The following is a 20,203-nucleotide window of genomic DNA, read 5'->3' as shown; positions in this document are numbered from 1 at the left end:
TGTTACCACTGCCTTTGTCTTCCATACCTTGTATCTACTTCCCATTTGCCAGAGTCTTTCTGCCCATACAGGGAGCCTTAGTCCTTTGCTGTCCAAGAGATCTGATTTAGAATTTTGCAAACTAAGCTCTGCCAACAGCAGGGAATACAAGGACAGTATTGACATGCACAGTGCTGCAACATAGGATTATGGTTTAGTAAAAGGAGCACCACAATTACCAATCCCCAAGACCATTCAGATGCTGTAGTTCAGTGCAGAATTATCTAAAAATTTTTACTAAAAGTCAGGGATGGTGTTGCAGGTCCAACAATACAATTGGTATAGGTCCTTCTCTAGTGGACTTCTCTAATGAACTTCTCCAGACAGAAAGCTCTGTCTGTCCTTCATGACAGCAGTCTGATTTTTAGGCTGAAACTGGGGGGATGGGGTCACCTGTGGAAGAGATTATGACAGAGTCTCAGAATCAGGCTGGAATGAAACCCACAGTAAGTCTGCGTGTCTGAACAAGCTAAGAGGAGTCTCAAGCACACTTTGAAATGGAGCAAAGAAGCAACTTGAAGAAAGAGAAAAGCAGGACACTCACTATGGTAAGTGCCACCTGTACCTTATTAAGACGGGGAGGCTTATTTTAGAAATAAGAGAATTATGGGTTATGACAGTCTGTATTGCACGCAGGTATGTCTTGCTTTAAATAGCAGAAGATGTATTTGTAAAGCCTCTTTTCCCCTCCTTATATTCCTGTCCCATAATGACAACTCTGAACACAAGATGAAACCTCAGGACAGATTTAAATGAACTGTCTGTCCTTCCCAACTGAGTCTGTAAGCATTATTTGCAGGATTCTGTGAAAGACTGCACATTGTCTGAGGACATTTAGAAACTACTCATTTTAGAAATTTTTTCATACAGATGTCAAAATACAGTTTTTAAGTTAATTACAATGAATGCTTTGTCAAATACCAAAAACAACAAGGAAACAACCATATCAGTGGACAGGAGAAGACACCATATCTGACATACTTCCCATGGGCAATAATGCACTGTAATTTGAGTTTCTCTATGAAATTCAAATTGCTTCTTTGTTTCCTCTCTCTTCCCCTCCCTTCCATATAATGTGAAGATGGCTCTCATTGATAAGAATATCTGACTGTCCAGACACACCAAGAGATATTCAGTAGTTGTTAAGTTCATACTCTATTCTCTGTGTACTTGAGAGTAAGACAGAGGACATTCAAAACATTTCTGCCAGCTAGATCTACCTCCCAAACCTCTGGTCTGGTAACTTTATTTTAAAAAAATATAGACACAATATACAAAATGGTACAAGTGCTTATTTCCAACTCAGCTGTAACACAGAAAATGTAGGAGAATCGTATTAGCTTTCAAAATGTAATGCACTTTTTGATTTTCTTACCAGGAACTTTTAAGTCTGTTGATCTATCACCACTGTTCAGGAGTAATGGGCTGAGATCACTAGATCACCAGAAGAAAAGGATGCAAAGTTTTGTGAGGAGATGTGGAAGATCAGCCTCTTTGGTTACTCAGAGGTTGCTGGAGATCAGACTGTCCCATGTGCAAAGTGTGGGCAAACTTCTCAGCCAAGACCGGCAGAATAATTTGGTGAAAATCATTTGCTGATGAATCTTGATGGCCAACAGAGCCATCTTCAGCTCTGCTACCACATCTGCAGTCATCGCCACTGTCCTTTGTGTCTCTGCCAGCACCAACAGTTTCATTTCAGAGATGTCTCACAGCCAAAAGGAAGCCTGGGATGTCTCACATACCAAGGAAGCCTGGGACTGTCAGGTCATGGGATGAACCAGGAAGGGTATATTCTCTTTAATTCACTTGTGCCCACCTTATCCAGCCATACGCAGTGTGAACAGTGCTGTCCAACAGGGAGGAGCAAAGGAAGCCAAGGATTATCTGATGAAGCTTAAATTTAGAGTTTGATGTTATTTCCCTGTTCCACAATGCCTGGCATGAGAAGTCATCCATCGATCCATTGTGGTTTTGGTGAACAGGTAGATGGTATATTGGCAATGGCTTTCAGGTCTGGCTGCCTAGCTTTATATTCTGCCTTTTTTCTGTATGGCTTTTGTTAAAAACATAGTTCAGCAGCAAAATGAGTTGCCAGTGTGTGCAGTCTAAAGAAAGAAGGGCTGATGACTCCCACCTTAGGCTGTAAATAGACTTGTAAATATCAGGAAACCCATAACTTACTGAAAAGAAGAATAAATAATTCAGTGATAAAAGACAGATGAAAATAGTGCACAATGTTGCTGTTACAGATTCCATCCCACAGCAGTACAGGCCTTGTGATGGCATGTTGTCATCCTTGCTGTGACTGCAAGGTGACGTAGGTAAAAAGCATTTCTCGTGCCTGTCTGCACCCAGCCTCACTAATAATAATAACATTAACCCAGTTTTAGGACCTTGAAGCAATTCTTGGCAAAATATTTACTGTTAATCTTGCAAATAAATTATGTAATGCTTTTGGCAGCAGTCCTCTGGGCAGACATTTCATGCTGGTATGCCGATCATTTTGGCCAAAGAACTTCTTTTTGGTCTGTCAAACCCACACATCAAACCCATCCTGCATCTGCTGAGGAGATAAACAAACTTCTGTTTCTGATTGGAATTGCATGTTATAGGCTATGTCATCTCCAAATATCCCCTCTAAGATGTTAATGATATTACAGAATCTAAGCTTTAACATAAAGAAAAATGGCACTAGTATATCTGGAATAAATTCTAAGTAGTTCTTGCAAGATTTGAAGACTGACAAACATTGTGTTAGATAATTGCTAAAATGGAATTTTCTTAGAGGACTGAAGAAGAAAAAAAGGTGCAGTAGCAGAGAAATTAAAGTTGACTGGTACCTTTCACCACACGGAATTGTATTTAATTCAGAAGGTACAATAATACCTAAAGCTGCGCTGTTACGTGCAAAGTCCAGTTGGGCATCTGTTTCTCAATAATAGGAACAGAAGTGAAAGGACAAAAATGCTCCCTGTGTCCACTATCTCGCTATGGAAAATAGATACTGTGATCTTCTCAGTGTAGTTTTATCCCAGTAACTATCTGTTTGTAGCAACACCTATCCATTCAGCCTTTAACTGGTGCCACATTCTTCTAATTACTCATACCCACAGAAAATTTCAGGAGCATATTCAGCCACTGAAGTTGAATATATGACAAGTTATTGACTTTGAAAAGAAACTGTTTTCACTAGCTATTGTTTCTATTTCAAAGTTCATGTTATTTACTGTAAAGCTTGTGTTTATAGCTTCTTTTTTCTGCTGTGTGGACTGCTAGTAGAGGAGCTTTAGGAATCACTTAATTATTTCTGATCTGATATGCAGGAGTACAACATGGATGGACCACAGTTCAATCCATGTCACTTATGTGACTTACAGTACAATCACAGCAGTGCACAGCCATGCTGAAAAATGACTTAGGAAGAGTCAACTCAACAAAAAGACAACTTTTTATTCAGTTGTATCTGAAAGAATTATTTCCATGAGCAGGATATATTTGCATGAGCTCCAGTTCATCCTGGTTATCCTTGCTTGACCTGCAGATATCAAGGTACTGTTTCCAAAGATGAGTTTCTCAAAGCAGTGGTGCAAGTAAAATAACAAACTAGTACACTTGTAAAGACAGCAGTATAAGGTTCAGCTGAGTGTACATGTTCCTTGGTGAACTCTATTCAGAAGTCCCACTGTTTTCAGCTACTTGCTTTTTGAAAAATTCCAGCAGATTAGTTGTGAACTATCTGTAGTTAAATGAAAGAATTTTGCCCTTAGTTTAAAAACAATGGTTAGACAAGACTGTGAATAATCATTAATTGAATTAGTAGATTATCACATAATTAAATGTTTTAGTGATAATAAGCAGAGGTTTGCAGACTTCTGTCTCACTATCAAAATATTACTATGTAGTAAAATACATAGACACATAAATACAGTAGAGGCTGCAATAGGTAGAATAGTTACACTGATTTTTTTTCAAACTTAGATATTCATTATTATTTTGTCTACTACTCACTCTTTCACTTTTTAAGCACTGTACATTGTGTTTCTATTTTGTCATATTTCATTTTGGCCATGTGCTTATATCCATCTGTCCATAAATAAAGATTTCCCTGTATTTTATTTCCAATCTGTTGAAATCAATCAAGGCAGGAAGCCTGGAATATGACATTTTATGTATCTTCACAGCAATCTACTTATGGCATTCATCATCAGAAACTGTTTTCAAATGCCACTTCTCATTTATTTGATTCAATGAGCAAAGTTGAGTCAAATTTCACTACTTTCAACTAGAGAAAAGTTTTTCCTCTAAAACTGTCCAGGATTCCTAAAATGCTGCATCATTCCCATTGCAAATACTGTGTCTGCAGACATTTGGTATTATTTGCTGAAACAGTTAATCATAATTCTGTATCTATAGAAAATCACAGTGAAATGTAGAATAGATAAATAGAAACTGCCATGTGAAATTAAATGGCAGACTGGTTTGTATTTCATATTTTGCAAAAACTTCAAAAACCAAAGTCATCTGCAATTATGCTGGCTCTCCAGTCCTATGCTTGTATTACTTTACTGCCTTCATTGTTTATAATAGTTTTAAATTCATATTTTCAGTAGCACAAAATCAAACACAAAAATGCTGGAGGCAGTTGAATCTAGTTTAACTTCAGGCATGTTGTAAGGTACTAAATAAATCCAGGAGTATAATAATGGTGATATTATCCTCTGTTAAAAATATTGTATACAATCAAAACTGAGCTTTCAGAAAAAGGGAGACTTTATCCACTAAAATGCTCACCATATTATTCCATTAGTTCTAAAGAAGTATTGAGTAAAGGACTATATTTGTGATTTAAGACTGAATCTTGTAAGTTCCTATATTCAAAAGATTTGTCATCTTCCCTATAGATACAATGCTTTATTAAGTAAGAATGTTCCAATAAGTTTCAGATTCCTAGAAGGATTATTTCTTTATTCACACATTTCTGCTCTAAGATATTATTTTGTAAAAAATTCATTTATTGTAATTCATGTGAATGCAGATCTTGCTCCCCTCTCTTCCAGGCAGAAGTATATTGCTCTGTGTAAACAGCTTTTCTTTCATGGCCAACTGTGTGTTAAATCCTTCTGGCTCTCTCCCTTGTGTAGGAGGGAGAAGCTTTACAGAATCTTACATAAAAAACTGCAGTAACATTAGACTGCATCCTCTTAGCACAGGAACGGAATATTTGATTGTACCACTTATTGATGTTGGAAGTTGGAAATGCCAAAGATTACTGAACTGAGATTATATAGGGAAAGAATGAGATCATTTTAGATCAAGAGTACACAGGATCCATTTGAGGATGTGAAAAAGAGACTTGTCTAAAATATTGAATCCCACTTCTAAAATATTAAATTCCACTTCTAGGGGTCCTTGTGAGCTATCCTGGGAATTAGCTTGACTCAAGAATCTTGTCTAAAGGTAACCCTGACTAGAATATATCTCTAAGGAGTGATAAAGGTTTGTTATCTGTACGCAGGTATAGATGCTGATTGCAAGCTGTCAAAGGCTGGGAATCCCTCCTTAGAGATTTCCAATTCCAAAGCACAGTATTGGCACACTCTCACATTGTTGATCTCTACAACACAAAGATGGAAGTATCTCAAGTTATTTTTACTTCTTCAAAGGCTAGTGTACAAGTTTTTAACCTATTTCATTATGAGTGTGAACTGTGGAATTTCGTCTGAATCTCTAGTTTGAATCAATTCATGTATTTCACAAAAGAAGCCTAATCATTATCTAATGGCAGAGTTATAGCTCCAGTGATTTATCAAAAGCCTCTAAATTGGCCAGCTTCTTCCCAAACATTTCCCAATAAAATACTCTTATACTAACATATACTCTCCCACTTTAAAAGTACCATTAGGGAAGAAAAAAATGTTTTTGCAAGAAAATATGATCTGCTAAATCTGAATTAACTGGTCTTACTCAAAGACTTTCCATTTCTTAGGATGTTTTAGGATAGACTACAGAACATGCTTCTGTACAGATTCACTCGTTAGAGATGTTTAAAGAACATAAACTCTTTCTTGTACCTTTAGAGGTAGTACCTTCTAGTACCTTTCTTGTACCTTTAGAGAGCTCATTGTATGTCTGCAACCACATTTGAGAATAAAAGCTTAGATGCATCCTTCCCCCCCCAAAAAAATCAGAAGGACAAAAAGAGAGAAAGGAAGAGCAAAACAAAAAAAAAAAAAAACCACAAACAACCAAAGAGCACAAGGGAACAAGAAGTACTTCTGTTCTTCGGTTCTTGCAATGTTCTGCTGCCTTGAATTACTGCAGCTGGAAGAGCAGCCAGGGAGCCAGATGGTAATATTGATAACCCAGGGTCTCTTGCCAGCAGCCTTCTGCAGGTGCAGGAAGAGATTGGTCAGAGGCTAATGCAGTCTATTCATTAATGTCATGTTTTCCTGCACCTAACCCCAGTGACCTCTGAGTGGTGAACATCACGCTTGCCTTGGGAAGCTTGTTGACCCAAGAGTCAGGCTTTTGTGGCTTCAATCTTAACACTTTTGTTTGTGGTTGTCAGCCTAAACCACTTTAAAGGGCTATTCTCTACAGGCTTTTGAGCAAGCTGTGTGGCTTGCCATGGATGTTGACACAGTCAAAGTGGAATTCAATTTTTTGCACTAATGCCAATTTGAAAAAGTCCCAGTTAATGATAGGTTAAAAGTCTTTGTTGGCTTTAAAGGTTACAGTCTCTGTACTTGAGCCTTCATCATATCATAGGAGCCCTAGATAATAGAGTTTGGAATGCACTAAAGGACCCTCATCTCTCAAAAACAAGCATCTTGTGCTTTGGGTTTGGGTTTTTTTGGAAACTGATCCAGCTCTGTCAGCCTGAAGAGAGAGAACAGATCACTGTTCAAGGAAACTTTGATTTCAGATCTTTAAAATGAACATGTTCAAAAATATTAACCAAAATGAAAAGTTAAAAACAATAAGCATAAATAGGTAGATTATAAAGATTTCCAGTGTAAATAGGAATTAAGACAGGGTCATACATCTGTGTTGTAAATATTTCTTGTAGAGAAAAATAACATCAGAGTTTCTCATATACAAACCAAATTAAACTACTTCTAGAATACATACCCCTGTGTATATAAATTTTTCCATGAGTGCTACCTGTAGAAGGTTCCCAAAGTGTAAGTCATAGTACATCAAGACCTCTATGTTTCAGAGATATGGTGTTAAAGTATAGTGAAGTTAAAGCTTGAAAGTTGGTAATGAGTTAATCCTGTCTGCTTTATAAAATGCTTTGCAGCCTGCTTTCAGGTGGGTGCATGTAGTTTAAGTAAATTACACTTCATGTTGCTTGAAAGTAATGAATGCTAATGATAGATAATGGTGTTTTGTTTCCAATTAGCACTGCCAAGAGAATCAGTGGTTTCTAGAGCTCATGATCACTGTATTTTCCAGGAACAGTCTGAGAACTATAAAATTATATAAACAAGTATTATTTATGCTGAATGCATTTGCTGATTGCTTCCTTCTCAGTTGGCCATAATGCAAATGGAACTACCTCTCTCTCTAGTTCAGTAATTTCAAAAAAAAGAACATCATGTTTGTAAAGCCTTAATCTATCACATATTTTTTATAAATATCACCCATTGCTTATTTTGCTGTAAAACAGAGGAAAATGTCTACAACTAAATGCATATAATAGATTATAGTGACTATTCAGAGAGGTTTGAAATAAAGCAGATGAATGGATAAGCAGTCTAGCCCACAAAATATGATTTTAAGTCTGGTATTTCATAGTAAGAAGTAAGTTTTATTCACATATTCTTCAAAACACTTTTCAGTATGAGTTGGCAAGGAATTTTAAATGCCATTTTGGCTCAAATCTACGACAAAGATGTTATATTCAGGGAAATAAAGTTGTAGGACTAAGATGACAATCATGTATTATGCTATGAATTATATGTTTTCAGGAGTGTGTTAAGTATTATGCTCACAGGCATCAAATACCCAGGGTGTAACAAATGACTTCCTTTTTATAGTTGTAATACAGATTGTTTCCTATGTTATGATTTCTGTGTATTAATTTAGTATTCTGTTGATAATGTATTTAAGTTCAGAATGTTCACTGCAGGATTTTTATCTCACATCCTTGTTATCTCTGTGATTGTATGTTTCTTTCTCAAATAAAAACGTACGACACCAATAATGTAGCAATGAATCTTTTACCTGCTCTTGCAAGTCTTGTGTTCTGCTGGATGTTATGTTGGTGGGAAATAGCTCAAGGCCCTCATCAGTGATCACTGAAAGCAGGATTGCTGTTGGTAAGTTACAGGCCTTTGGATTGCTCCCCTTTGGAGGCAGCTGCTTAGGTTTGCAAAAACCTATCAGGAAGAAGTATTAGCATCTTATCTGCTGGCAGAAGATAGGAGTTCTTGTATTTCTTTTCTTTTAACATAACTCACTAGTCCAACACCCTCCTCTAGCCAGGAAAGCAGGCAATATGCCAAAATGCAGCTTCTAAAAGTAGTTTGTCATACAGCTGTCTGCCAGAGCTGGGTGGTTTGTCATGTGTCTGTTCTGAACAGTGCAAGTCATTTCTTACGTCTAAGCTTTGTAGCTATGACTGGATAAATGATTTAACCCTGATGCTGCAGTGCTTTGCTTCACTTACATAATCCTGTAATTTCATTTAATTGGCTACTAAAATAGTTGCAAAATAGAACAGAATTAATATTGTGCTCTACAACTAAAAGATGAATTCTTGTTGTTTGTTTCTTGCACCATTTCAATAGGGTAGTTTGTATATTTAGATAATTAGTTTTCAAGCAACTGGATGGTTTCCATTGTCTGGGAAGTCTTGACATTGCTTGTGTCCTGTAGAGCTTGATTTGGCATTGGGAAAAGTCTTCATTGAAGTGTCAACTTAATTTCATTCATTTCATTCATGTTATTCTTATGTCCACTTTCTGCAACTGCTTTAAGCAAATGAATTTCATCTCTCTGAGATACTGATATCATTGTAATTCACTCACATGAATGACTTCTGACTAAACTACTGAATTAATGCACACAATTACAGTTTCATTTTCAAAAACCAAAAACAAAAATCAATGAACATTTGTAGCCAAAAACTGAGAGCTATCTCTAGCCATTCAGGGAATGACATGACCCAAGTCAAAACAGCTTGACTGTCAGTGATCAGATGCATGCACTCCATGTTCTCGAGTGAGATAGAGAATCAGTCTCAGAAATTATTCCAGTAATAGTTATGGATATCTATTAAGTTCAAGAAATTAAAAATCTGATTACAGGCTGTTTGTGAGCAAAGTTAAAATTAGATTAAGAAAGTAATTGTTACAGATTGCTTGTTTATCTCTACTGCACTTCTGAAATATTTCTACTTGCCATCCACTGTCAACCAAGCTTCTCTGTCAAGTGTAAACTAATATTTTTAAAACAATAATCCAATATGGAAAATAGCCTGAGCAATAATGTTATAATTATAGCAATATTGAGCTTCTTGCCTGCTTCTGTTTGTTTTGCAAGAGTCTATCTCATGCAGTGTCCAGGGAAAAGAAGCAAAAGTAACAACAACTAAAAACTATCAAAAGAGAAAATGTTATATTTTTTGTTGGGTTCCTGTGTCGTTCGTGAAGTTTGCAGATTTTTCTGGGCAAAGACTGATTCTTGTATGCTTACTTGTTATCTGAGAACAGAAGTAGCTTGATCTTGAATTTGCTACCAGGTACCAAAAACATAATGCAAACTATAAATAATAATAGTAGTGAAGCAAAAATGTGGATGATTTCCTTTCCTTTTAATTATGTCTCAGATGCTGAATTTTCTGGATCCTCACTCCATGTAATAGCTTGGAATTGCTGATTATCAGAATGTAACTATTATCTGAAATATTTTGATAACATGTTAATATGACTTTGAAAACAGTGAAAGAGTGAGTTTGAGACTGTTAAGTGTGATTTTGCACTCCTTGACCCTAGTTTATTTCAATTTGTGTTTTATTGATCACTGTATAAAACTTTCCATAGGTGTCCAATAATTATGTAAGGAAAAAGACTGTGGAGAATGGAAATTCTCTCTACAGGCAGTGGGAACATGCTTCTTTAAGAAACCTGTCAGTGTTTTTGGCAAAGTTAAGTGGTTTACAGGTTCAACACCATACAATACAGTCAGCTTTGTGAAAACAAACCACACTGAGTTTGGTGACACATAAATGTTTAGAATTACAGGTAAATGAGGAAGAAACCCCTGTTGTTAGTTTAACAACAGTGAATGATACAGTGGTCTTTTTTCAGACCTCATTTTTGCAGATAGACTTTTTCTCAGTCTTTGTCACATCTTCAGGTTTACGTATTTAGAATCAAATTTGGGTTTTTATGCTGAATAGATAAGAAATGTTATGTACTGAATAGCTTTTATTGTCACTGATATCATTATCTCTCATGTCTTTGAATATTCCCTATGCCTGAAAGTAGCTGGACTATGCTATCATGTGTTAAAATGGCTTTTATTTTGTGAGCTGTGTTTCTGTGTTGAGTTGGTTACCCATGATAATAGTGACATGGCTATCTGAATCTGTTACAGTGTGCCTGAATATTACGACTATGGTCACGGAACAAGTGAAGAGGCTTATGACAGCTACGGTAAGGTCTCTTCTGTCTTCTGTAAATGTGTGAAATCAAAGGAAAATATCTGTCACTGGCAATTCAGAAATTGCTTCCTTACACTTTCCTTTTTTTCTTTCATTTTACAAAGACCAAACAAAATAGATTTCTGTAACTTTAGGGTGAGTTTTGCCATAGGACCAGAAAATTGGATTGATGAATTTCAATCAAAATTACAAAGCCAGTTATTCACAGTCACAGGTCAGTTTAACAGCAACACAAAAGTTTCTATTGGTGTTTGAATATCTTTCACAGTGTTAAATTTCAATCTGCTTGATTTGCCAACAATACTATGCATCTGCTGTTGTCACGTGCATCGTTTCAACTAGCAAGGTTTGTGAGATTTAGAAATATAGACTTAATCAAAGTGGAAAGAAGGAGAGGGTGCTGTATCACCATGGGAACCCCTCCTGCACCAAGATGAAGGAGCATCTCATGTCACACTAGGCAGTATGAGTAGAGGGAGGGCTGTAGTCTTTGCACTTCCCCACCGAGTCTGTCTGAGCTGGAGCAGCTCCACCTCATGGGTATGGGGGACATGAAAGGAAGAGAAGTGAAAGGAAGAGAAGCTCCTATGAGCACAAATCATTTTCCAGATGTTTGTTTGCTATTAGTGATATATTTCAATAACTGGAGTCTAGACCATGTTTTCCTATTCATAATTATCAGTACATTGTATCAGGTGGCACAGTGACTCTCACTCAGAGATTTTCACTGAAATATCAAGTCAGCTTAAAGAGTAACCCTAATATTCAGCAGAGCTTTCGTGCCTGATTTACTGCTTCTGAAGTATCCTAAGTCTACATAGTGACTTCCACAGCATTGTGAAAATGAGAGCTGATGGAAATGATGCTGCAAATGAAAGTGACACTAAGGGGTTATATAAGGGTTGCTGCTTGAAATAAATAATTTTATTCATGCAGCTGTGAAGCAAATGTCACTAATGCTAACTTGCAGTTTCCTTTGTATTGGTACAGAAATAGACATTAGTGAGATGTTGTCAAAATGATTGCATTGCATAATCAGAAATAACTTATTTTTTTGTACAATCAGTTCTCACAATATATTTGGATGATACAATGTGCAGTCAAGCACATTTTCAGTGCTAGGCAAGTAATAATAATAGCTAATCCATATCAGTGTGAGTGGTTCAGTTACCCTTTGTTTTGCTTCATTTTTGCACATACATTTTTAATAGCTGTAGTGGAAGGTCCTTCCTCCCATCTACAGATCCCCTCTCCACTGCTGTCCTGAATGCACTGCTAAGCTTTTAGGCAATGCAGAAAAAAATAGTCTGAGCTCAGCAGTAAGAATTACTCACTTTTAATTACACTTCACCATGCTGAATCTCCATGTGTTTGGGCAAGACATTTAAAGTAGTGTCACTTTCCTTCCAATCCCTCATTTGTAAAACTAGAAGAATATTACTTGTTTTCCCAGCAGGGATTTTGAATGGACTAATTAGCTAAGGCTTACAAAGTGTTCACAGAGTGGCATCATGACTAAGTTTATGCTCTGCATGAAGCTCCTTTTTTGTTTTCCATTCAGCAGCTGAAACAAACCCAATATGCCTGGGTTTCCTTTGCTAGACTTAAAATACATGACTCATAACTGTGGACTTGCTTTGATTTTTGCTTGAACTATTTTCTGAGTTGGCATTTGCATACAAAGATCTGAGTGTTATCAATAACCTGGAATAAACTTAAATTGCAACTTTGATACTTCCTGATAGTAAATACATTTTTATATAACTGTTTACGCTACTCTTGGTTCACCTGCTTAGGAGATTAGTAAATTTGCCAATTTCATGCCTTGGAAATATGTGCAGAAACTTCTCTCATCCCCAAGTCACCACTGTTTATCTGAAGAGGTAATCTGAGTACACAGAACTATAGAGCTCTAGAATATATGCTGAACTTCTCAGTTTCTGAGTTCTTGCTGCATACACTGATGTTCTCTCTGTATCTGATCTATCACCCCTTCTCATCCTCACCTAACTTTACCCTAATTCTCTGTTTCCAGTTCTCTGCTTTTTCAGGATGTTTTGTTTCAGGATGTTTTAATACCGTGGGATGGATTCAGGAGACTCGTTGTGAGTTTCCTGAATCCATCCCATTGTATTAAATCAGCTACCCCTTCATTTTTCACCATCCTGCAGAAATTAAGTTTTTCTTTCATTTGAATTCAATTTCACACCTTGTTTTGCCTTCCATAACAAGGCTATATTCCTCTTTTACAATTCTTTCTGGCACACCTCTGTAATTCAAAATTCTCCTAAAGTCTGAATATGACCACAGACAAATGGTAATTAAGTCTTGGTAATGGTAATGATAATTAAGTCTTGTTGTGAATTCTTAGGTGTTCTGTGCAACAACTTATCTTTTCTCCGTTGTTCTTTTCAATAACAATATCTGAATTATCAAAAATGTACTAGTTAGGCTTTCTTTTACTTTCTTCCATGCATCCTCTCGCTTCCAATTTACCTTTAGGGAGGACAGTTTTCAATCCTGAGAAAGTTTTTTTTTCATTTTTCATGAAGTAGATTCAATGAAATAAAAATGCTACTTCATACTTACAATCTTTTTAAAGTATAAAATAGAGTTCTCTGTATCTTCTTAAGTATAGAGCACAATAGTACTGCTAAATGAGCTGCCTGCTATGACTTTCCTTGCTGTCTGTACTCCTGAGAAGTGGCAGGTGGTTTATGTCTCATGGGTTCTTCTCTGCTCCTTTTAAAAGAACTTGTGGAGAATTCTGACTGGGGAAACTGTTTCCTCAGAAGATCATAAGATTTATGGATTTATAGATTGTTTTCACAGTATGGTTCCAAAAATTAGAGAGGTGTTTCAGAGCAGAGCCCACCTGAACACCATTTAATTCTCAGGAATTTCACATCTCTGATTAGATGGTAGTCTAAGGAGGGATCTAATTCACTTGTCATAAGCTGGGCAAGATGGATTCCTAAACACTGCTGTAAAATCCATAACTTAACTGCCTTAACTCCTTGCTCAGTTTCTTTTGTGAGGGTTCGTAAGAATTCCATCTCCTCCAAATCCAGCCAAGGCATCTCCCAAGACAATAAGAATATCAGGGATGTATGTAAAATCACACTTCTTTCCATGACTAAGGGATGTTCCATAAATGAAAATTTGCAGTACAGAACCCCCTCATGAAGTTAGACAAGCTGTGTTGTGATTTGACATGCTTGTCACCCAGTGGCTCAGAAGGATCAAAGTAGAGACACTTCAAAGCATTCCCTGTAGCAGTCTCTGAGCACATGGAAATACAGTACTCAGGAATTATGAGATTCCTACAAATTTTTTATAAAATCAGGATTATGCAGCTACTGCTAGAGGATTTTGATGATCGCTGTTCTAGGCTGCAGAATATAAATTTGGGACAAATGCCTGAAAATCTTGGGACTGTAGCCCTTATAGGCTTCTTCATGAGAGTTTTAAAGAAATATTTTTAGAAGTTTAAAAATAAAAGTAATTTAAAGTACTGTACAAATTTTCAAAAATGTAAAACATCCTCACCTCTAATGCCTCTAACAAACATTTATGATACTTCTGTGACTGAAAGTTTTGATACCTGCAGATAAGTCTAAACTAAGGTAACAGTGTCATGTTAACTTGATGCTTATGTTTCAAGGGAGAAAGCATGAAATAGGATTAATTTATCAACAAAAGGTTTATATTCTTTGCTCTCATCATACATTAGTAATTTTGTGGTTTCCCTTCTGGCACTGTTGTCATCTGAAGAGATATCTAGTAAAGACGTGAATTTAATGATTTGTCTGACAAATTAATTAGCATAAAACATATACCAAAAGTTTGGTAACTAAGAACCTTTCCTGCTCATATGTAATGTTGTGCCCAACTCCAAAAGACTCCAAAACTCTCCTGGAAAGTGTAAATAAACTGTACATATAAAGCCCTTTGTTATCAATTAATGTTCTCATTTCTTTCTCCTTTTCCCTGTTTTTTGTTTTTTAGAGGAAGCATTATTCTTGATTCAAGAGCTGTGTTGTGTTAGGCCACATTAGAGAGATAACAAAGAGTATATGACTTGCAGGCAAGGCAGAACCGAGAAGCTGTATTCATTACATCTAATGTGCTTTACTGTTTTTTCATCTGAATCCTGTTTTGCCCTTTTACCGATCAGAGCATTCCAAACTTTGTTTATCAGCGTCTCTTTCTGCCTTAGCCCTCCCAAAGGCTGGAGGCTCCAGCGGCGAGCTCTGCCAGTTGCTGCTGCCAAAGGTTCAAGAGGCTTCGTCCCTGCCTCCAAAGGGACACTGCCGCAGTAGTGACAGTGCCTCTTGTCAGGTGCCACAGTTCACAGCCTGGTGCATATCCTGCCTTGTGTATTACATGAAAATTATGGCCATTGTGTTTTTGTGCCAGGTCGTGAACCGCAGTATCTGAAAGACCAGTACTCTCTGACTTCTTGTGCTACTACTGAAAAAGCAGAAACCCTAGACAGAGAGTGAAAGGATAGGTTGAAGTCTATAACCTCCTAAACCACCACAATTAAATTAGGATAACACCATCTGCCAAAGGCCTTAGGCAGGAGTTAGAAAGTTTAATCTGTAGCTTGCCACCTACACAAAGAGGGGAGGCATAAATGAACTCCAGTCACATTACTGCTGCTTTTCAGGAGAAGCTTGCAAGGCTTTTACTGCGTGTTCTACCATTGCATTAAAAAACATTATTTAAATATTTTTAGTCTTCACCAAAAATTTCAACTGCTTGGATTTTCTTAAATGACCATTTTTTGATGCATATTCTACTCCAGTTTAGCATTAGGTACTTGTAAAGAATTGGGTACTTGGTTTTAGGATAATTCAATTTTTAATTAAAATTGGAGAGTGTAACTGTTTGGTGTAATTCCTTTTAATGTAAGACATCATTTAGGTTGTAAAATGCTGTCACAATGATTTAACTATTTCACAAATAATTCCCTGCCAGTTGCTCCGTATAAGAGCTCTGTAATTGTTATAACAATTAGTTTAGTGAGTAATCCTCTACAGAGATGGCACTTCACAAATAAATTCTGTATAGACCTTTATGGTTAACAACTACAAATGTACAGCAATATTCCACTACTCTTTTATTATATTGTTTACTTTTTCATTCTGTTTGTCCTAAAAAGTGTTTCATTTAGTAAATTAAGTTTTTCTTCAATAACAATAATAGTTTCTGCTGAACAAGTAAAACTAAGCGTATCATGATGAAATGTGTATTACTGGAGGAAAGCATATATGGAGGGATAAAGAGCTTGATTGAAGAGATGTTACCTTAGGGGACATGAATTCTCATACTTCATTAAAAGACATAAATGTGCTCATATCGTGGAGAAACTCAAGGAACTGCCACCCTAGTGTGAAATAAACCCTCTATAGCAATGACAAAGTAAAATGAAGCCATGTCACAATGTATACAGAGAAAATAATTGTGAATTTTGAAAAAGCACTTCATACTTGTTCTGCAGATGGAGATATCAAGTTTTTCAGCTGTTAAGTCCAAGGTCCTTCCTCATTTTTAGTGACATAGGTATTGTAGATCATTGGTATTAATATTCATTAAGCTCAGCATGCTAAGGATTTCTTGCCCTATTTTTTTCCAGCCTAGACTAATTTAAATATTCAAATGTAAGAAATCAATTGCTCAAATAATTCATAGTGGCTGATTTGCAGATGTAAGAGACATAGGTCTGAGTCTCATCATCACAGTGTTTGACTTCACATGGCTTGTGATTACAATGTCTTTACCAACACTAATTTACAAAGTCTTACTAATGTGCACCAATTTTTCATTTATATCATCTGAGTGTACACATTTGGTGTCTCTTAGAAAATATTATGGTGACATACCAAAGAAAACTTCCCTTGGTGTGTGGGTCTTAAAATTATCATGGAATGAATAATAAAATCATAGAATGGTTTGGGTTTGAAGGGACCTTAAGGATCATGTTGTTTCAACCCACCTGCCATGGATGAAGACACCTTTCACTGGACCAGGTTGTTGCTTGGAGCTCCATGCAGCCTGACCTTGAATGCTGCCATGGGTAGGGCAATCACAACTTCTCTGGGCAACCTGTCCCATTGCTTCACTCCCTTCACAGTAAAGAGTTTCTTTCTAATATCTAATCTAAACTTGCTCTCTTTCTGTTTGAAGCTATTTCCCCTCCCTCTGTCATTACATGCTCTTGTAAAAAGTCCCTCTCCATCTTTCCTGTATTTTTCCTTCAGATACTGAAAGGCTGCAATTAGTTCATCCTTAAACGTTCTCTTTTCTATGTTGAACAATATCAATTCTTATATCATTTCCTCGTAGGAGACCTGCTCCATCCCTCTAATGATCTTGGTGGCCTCCTCTGGGCTCACTCCAACAGGTCCATGTCCTTCCTGTGCAGGGGACCCCAGAGCTGGATGCAGCCCTGCAGGTGGGGTCTCATGAGAGCAGGGCAGGGGGGAAGATCACCTCCCTCACCCTGCTGACCACTCTGCGTTTGATGCAGCCCAGGATACAGTTGCCTTTCTGGGCTGTGAGTGCACAGGGCTCATGTCCAGCCTCTCCTCTACCCCCAGGTCCTTCCCATCAATCTGCTCTCAACCTGCTCGTCTCCCAGCCTGGATTGATGCCAGGGATTGTCCTGACCCAGGTGCAGAACCAGAACCTTGCACCAGGTCTTGTTAAACTGCGTGAGATTCCCCAGGGACACTTCTGGAGCTTGTCCTTGTCCCTGTGGATGCCATTGTGTCCTTCAGGTGTGTCAACAGCACCACTCAGCTCGGTGTCATCTGCAGACTGGCTGGGGGTGCACTCAATTCCTTTGCCTCTGTCCTTAATGAAGGTGTTAGATAACACTGGTCCCAATAGAGACTCCTGAGGGACACCAGTTGTCACTCATGTCCATCAGGATTCTGAGCCATTGGCCACTACCCTCTGGATGTGACTTTCCAACCACTTCCTAATCCATCTTATTATTTATTAGGCATCTCAGAGGCAATAAGGCACAGATTGTACCATTGTGGTGGAGGTTTTGTGGTGTCTGGACAGAGCATCTGGGCAGCTCTTTAGCACATGCTGAGTGCTTCTGCACTAGCATGGGAGCAGGAGTGTTCTTTAGAAGCAGATTTACCAGTTGCCTGCATTTATGGGTCTTCTTTCCACATCACTGAGTGGGTTCAAAGTACATAAATTTTAGTTAGAAACTAAAGCAAAAGATGCAATCGCAACTGTTTGTGAGATTTCACTTCCAGAGGCTCAAACTAGGGCCAGTCTGAAATGAAAAATACCTGTAGAAGCTGTGTTGTGAATATCAGGTCCTCAGTGTCAGCTGTTTCCCCCTGCAGTTCATCCCTGTTGGTGTGCACTGTGTGCTAATATTGATATGGCACCTGAATGCCTGTATGAATGATGCCCTGATGCCCCCAAACTGGCCCTGCTATCAATCTTGCTCATGTGCCATGGTCCTGAGGAGTGTGACGTGCTCCTGCATGACCACCTTCATTTTGGGCTGATTGAGGCATCTGGTCTCTTGCTGAGCATGAGGAAGATGCTCATTTCCCAGCCCTGGGAACTCAGAAGTGATTCTGAGTGTTCCTGTACGGCACTCAATTTTTTATTCCACTGGAAACAGGAGGCTTTGAACATTTCTACTGCATATGGACAGAAGATGCACCAAATAAATTGCCGTCCTTTAATCTTCTATTTCAATCATTCCTATACTTACTGATAGCAGTATTCCTAATGTGGGACAGAATGAACTGACAAAAGCATTTTCTTGATTTTCTGCAAAATTTTAACAATTCTTTCACTGGAGAAATCACCTTAGCTGTATCTCAAGTGGCATTCATTTCCTCAGAGGAGATTTATGATTTTCATAAGAGCATGATTTCGAAAGTTTGCAGGGAAAGGAGCACATTTTGAATTCAACTATGATGACTAATGTGGGGATGATACTAGAGTTATTGCTGTTTTGTCAAATCAATGTTTTAATTAGACTATAATTCTTTAGAAAGTCCCATATTTAAACCCATCACATTCTTTTAACTGTCTGTATCTCCTAAAACTTTTGTAGTCCAGATATGCTACGAAAAAGAAAAAAAAATTCTGCATGTAGCACAAGACTGGTTTTAATTTATAGCAGCTTATTGTGCTTCCTCTATTACTTCTGAATTATAAATCATTTTCCGTGACAGAATAAGAATAAGTAAATCATGCAAAACTTTCCATTGTAATATTTCAAATGGTAAAATGGTAATTTCATTGTCTTGCACCATGGGAACTATAGAGTTGGAGGATCTAAGACAAAAGTCCTGTAATATTGATGTGCATCTATTTAATTCCAGATGTGCTATATCACTGCATGTTTCATGTTGCATGTCTATAAAGTAATAGAAAATTAATTTCTACTGAAAATAAGTGAAAAATAAAACTCCTTCTACACTGTAACGTTCACACTCACCTCACAACAACACTGGTAAGACTCTTATTCCTCCTGGCATTGCAGTTTCCCAAACTAGCTGTCAGTGTACTCTGATGCTGCTCCTTCCCCGTCTGTGGCAGATGTTCACTACAAAAGTGGCTGAAGCCTTCTAAGAAATCATTTTGTCCCAAGCCAGGGAAGCTCTAAACCCTTACACAAATTTGGAGCAGCCACACAGTTTAAATTGCCAGCCCACCTGAAGGGAAGGTACTATTGAGCATGGGGCAGTAGTGGGGTTTTTTGAAGAGCTGTGACCATGTTCAGCAAGTAGACTATTAAACCACAAGGTTTTCCATTCATTTCTAGTTTTTAAGCTGTACATATTTCATGCTGCAGGTCTAGTAAAATAAAGGGTACTTAGAGTGGTGTAAGCTAGCTAAATTGGTTTGAGCCTGTGTTTTGAAAACATTTCTTGTTTTCTCAAAACTCCAAATTTCAAATAAGAAAGGCACCATTTGTGATTTGAAAGAGTGAAAAAAATGCATGTTCTCCTAAAAAAAACGAACAAAAAATCTGTTCTTGGATTTTTGTCTAAAATAATATATACTTGTCCAATTAGGACCCAAGAAAAATGCAGCTGTCTTTTCTGTGTGAATTCTTGGGCTCAAATACTATATTTGCCAAAGTTAGTTGAGCTTCAGTCATTAGCTTGTGCAGGACAAATTTTCCAACTCTTTACAAGTAGTATTTTGTCTCCATCCATCTTTCTATGGAGGCTTACTAGAAAAACAGCACAAATTGAATTGTCTAAAGAAAGTCATTCTATGAGTTCTCATTTTAAACCTATGTCTGGTTTCTGTTGGGTCTTCTGCTCAGCACATCTATATCACTTTTCTCTTGCTGCTCAAACAATTAATTACATCTCAGAACACCCCAGGGAGGGAGGTATTCCTGTCTCATTCTACCAATGAGGAAGCCACACTACAAAATATTGAGCAATTGTCCAAGGTCACTGAGAAAACAAGGATTAGAGCTAATAA

At 37.4% G+C, this 20,203-nt stretch overlaps 1 protein-coding gene across 6 annotated transcripts in view; it reads left to right on the top strand.

Annotated features, from left to right (window-relative positions):
• KHDRBS2 (KH RNA binding domain containing, signal transduction associated 2) overlaps positions 1-20,203 on the top strand; it is a 343,516-nt gene that overhangs the window by 286,687 nt on the left and 36,626 nt on the right. For all 6 annotated transcript variants that reach the window (XR_010439490.1, XR_010439491.1, XR_010439492.1 and 3 more), the window contains exon 8: positions 10,648-10,706. Coding sequence is in view for 1 of the 6 variants with exons in the window: in XM_064707310.1 (XP_064563380.1) it covers positions 10,648-10,706 (59 nt within the window). In the remaining 5 variants the exon portion in view is untranslated. The remainder of the gene's footprint in view (positions 1-10,647; positions 10,707-20,203) is intronic.

Source organism: Zonotrichia leucophrys, chromosome 3, assembly GCF_028769735.1.
Source record: "Zonotrichia leucophrys gambelii isolate GWCS_2022_RI chromosome 3, RI_Zleu_2.0, whole genome shotgun sequence".
Taxonomy (NCBI): Eukaryota; Metazoa; Chordata; class Aves; order Passeriformes; family Passerellidae; genus Zonotrichia; species Zonotrichia leucophrys.
The sequence above is the reverse complement of the archived record's forward strand: the minus strand, read 5'-3'. Positions and strand labels throughout refer to the sequence as shown.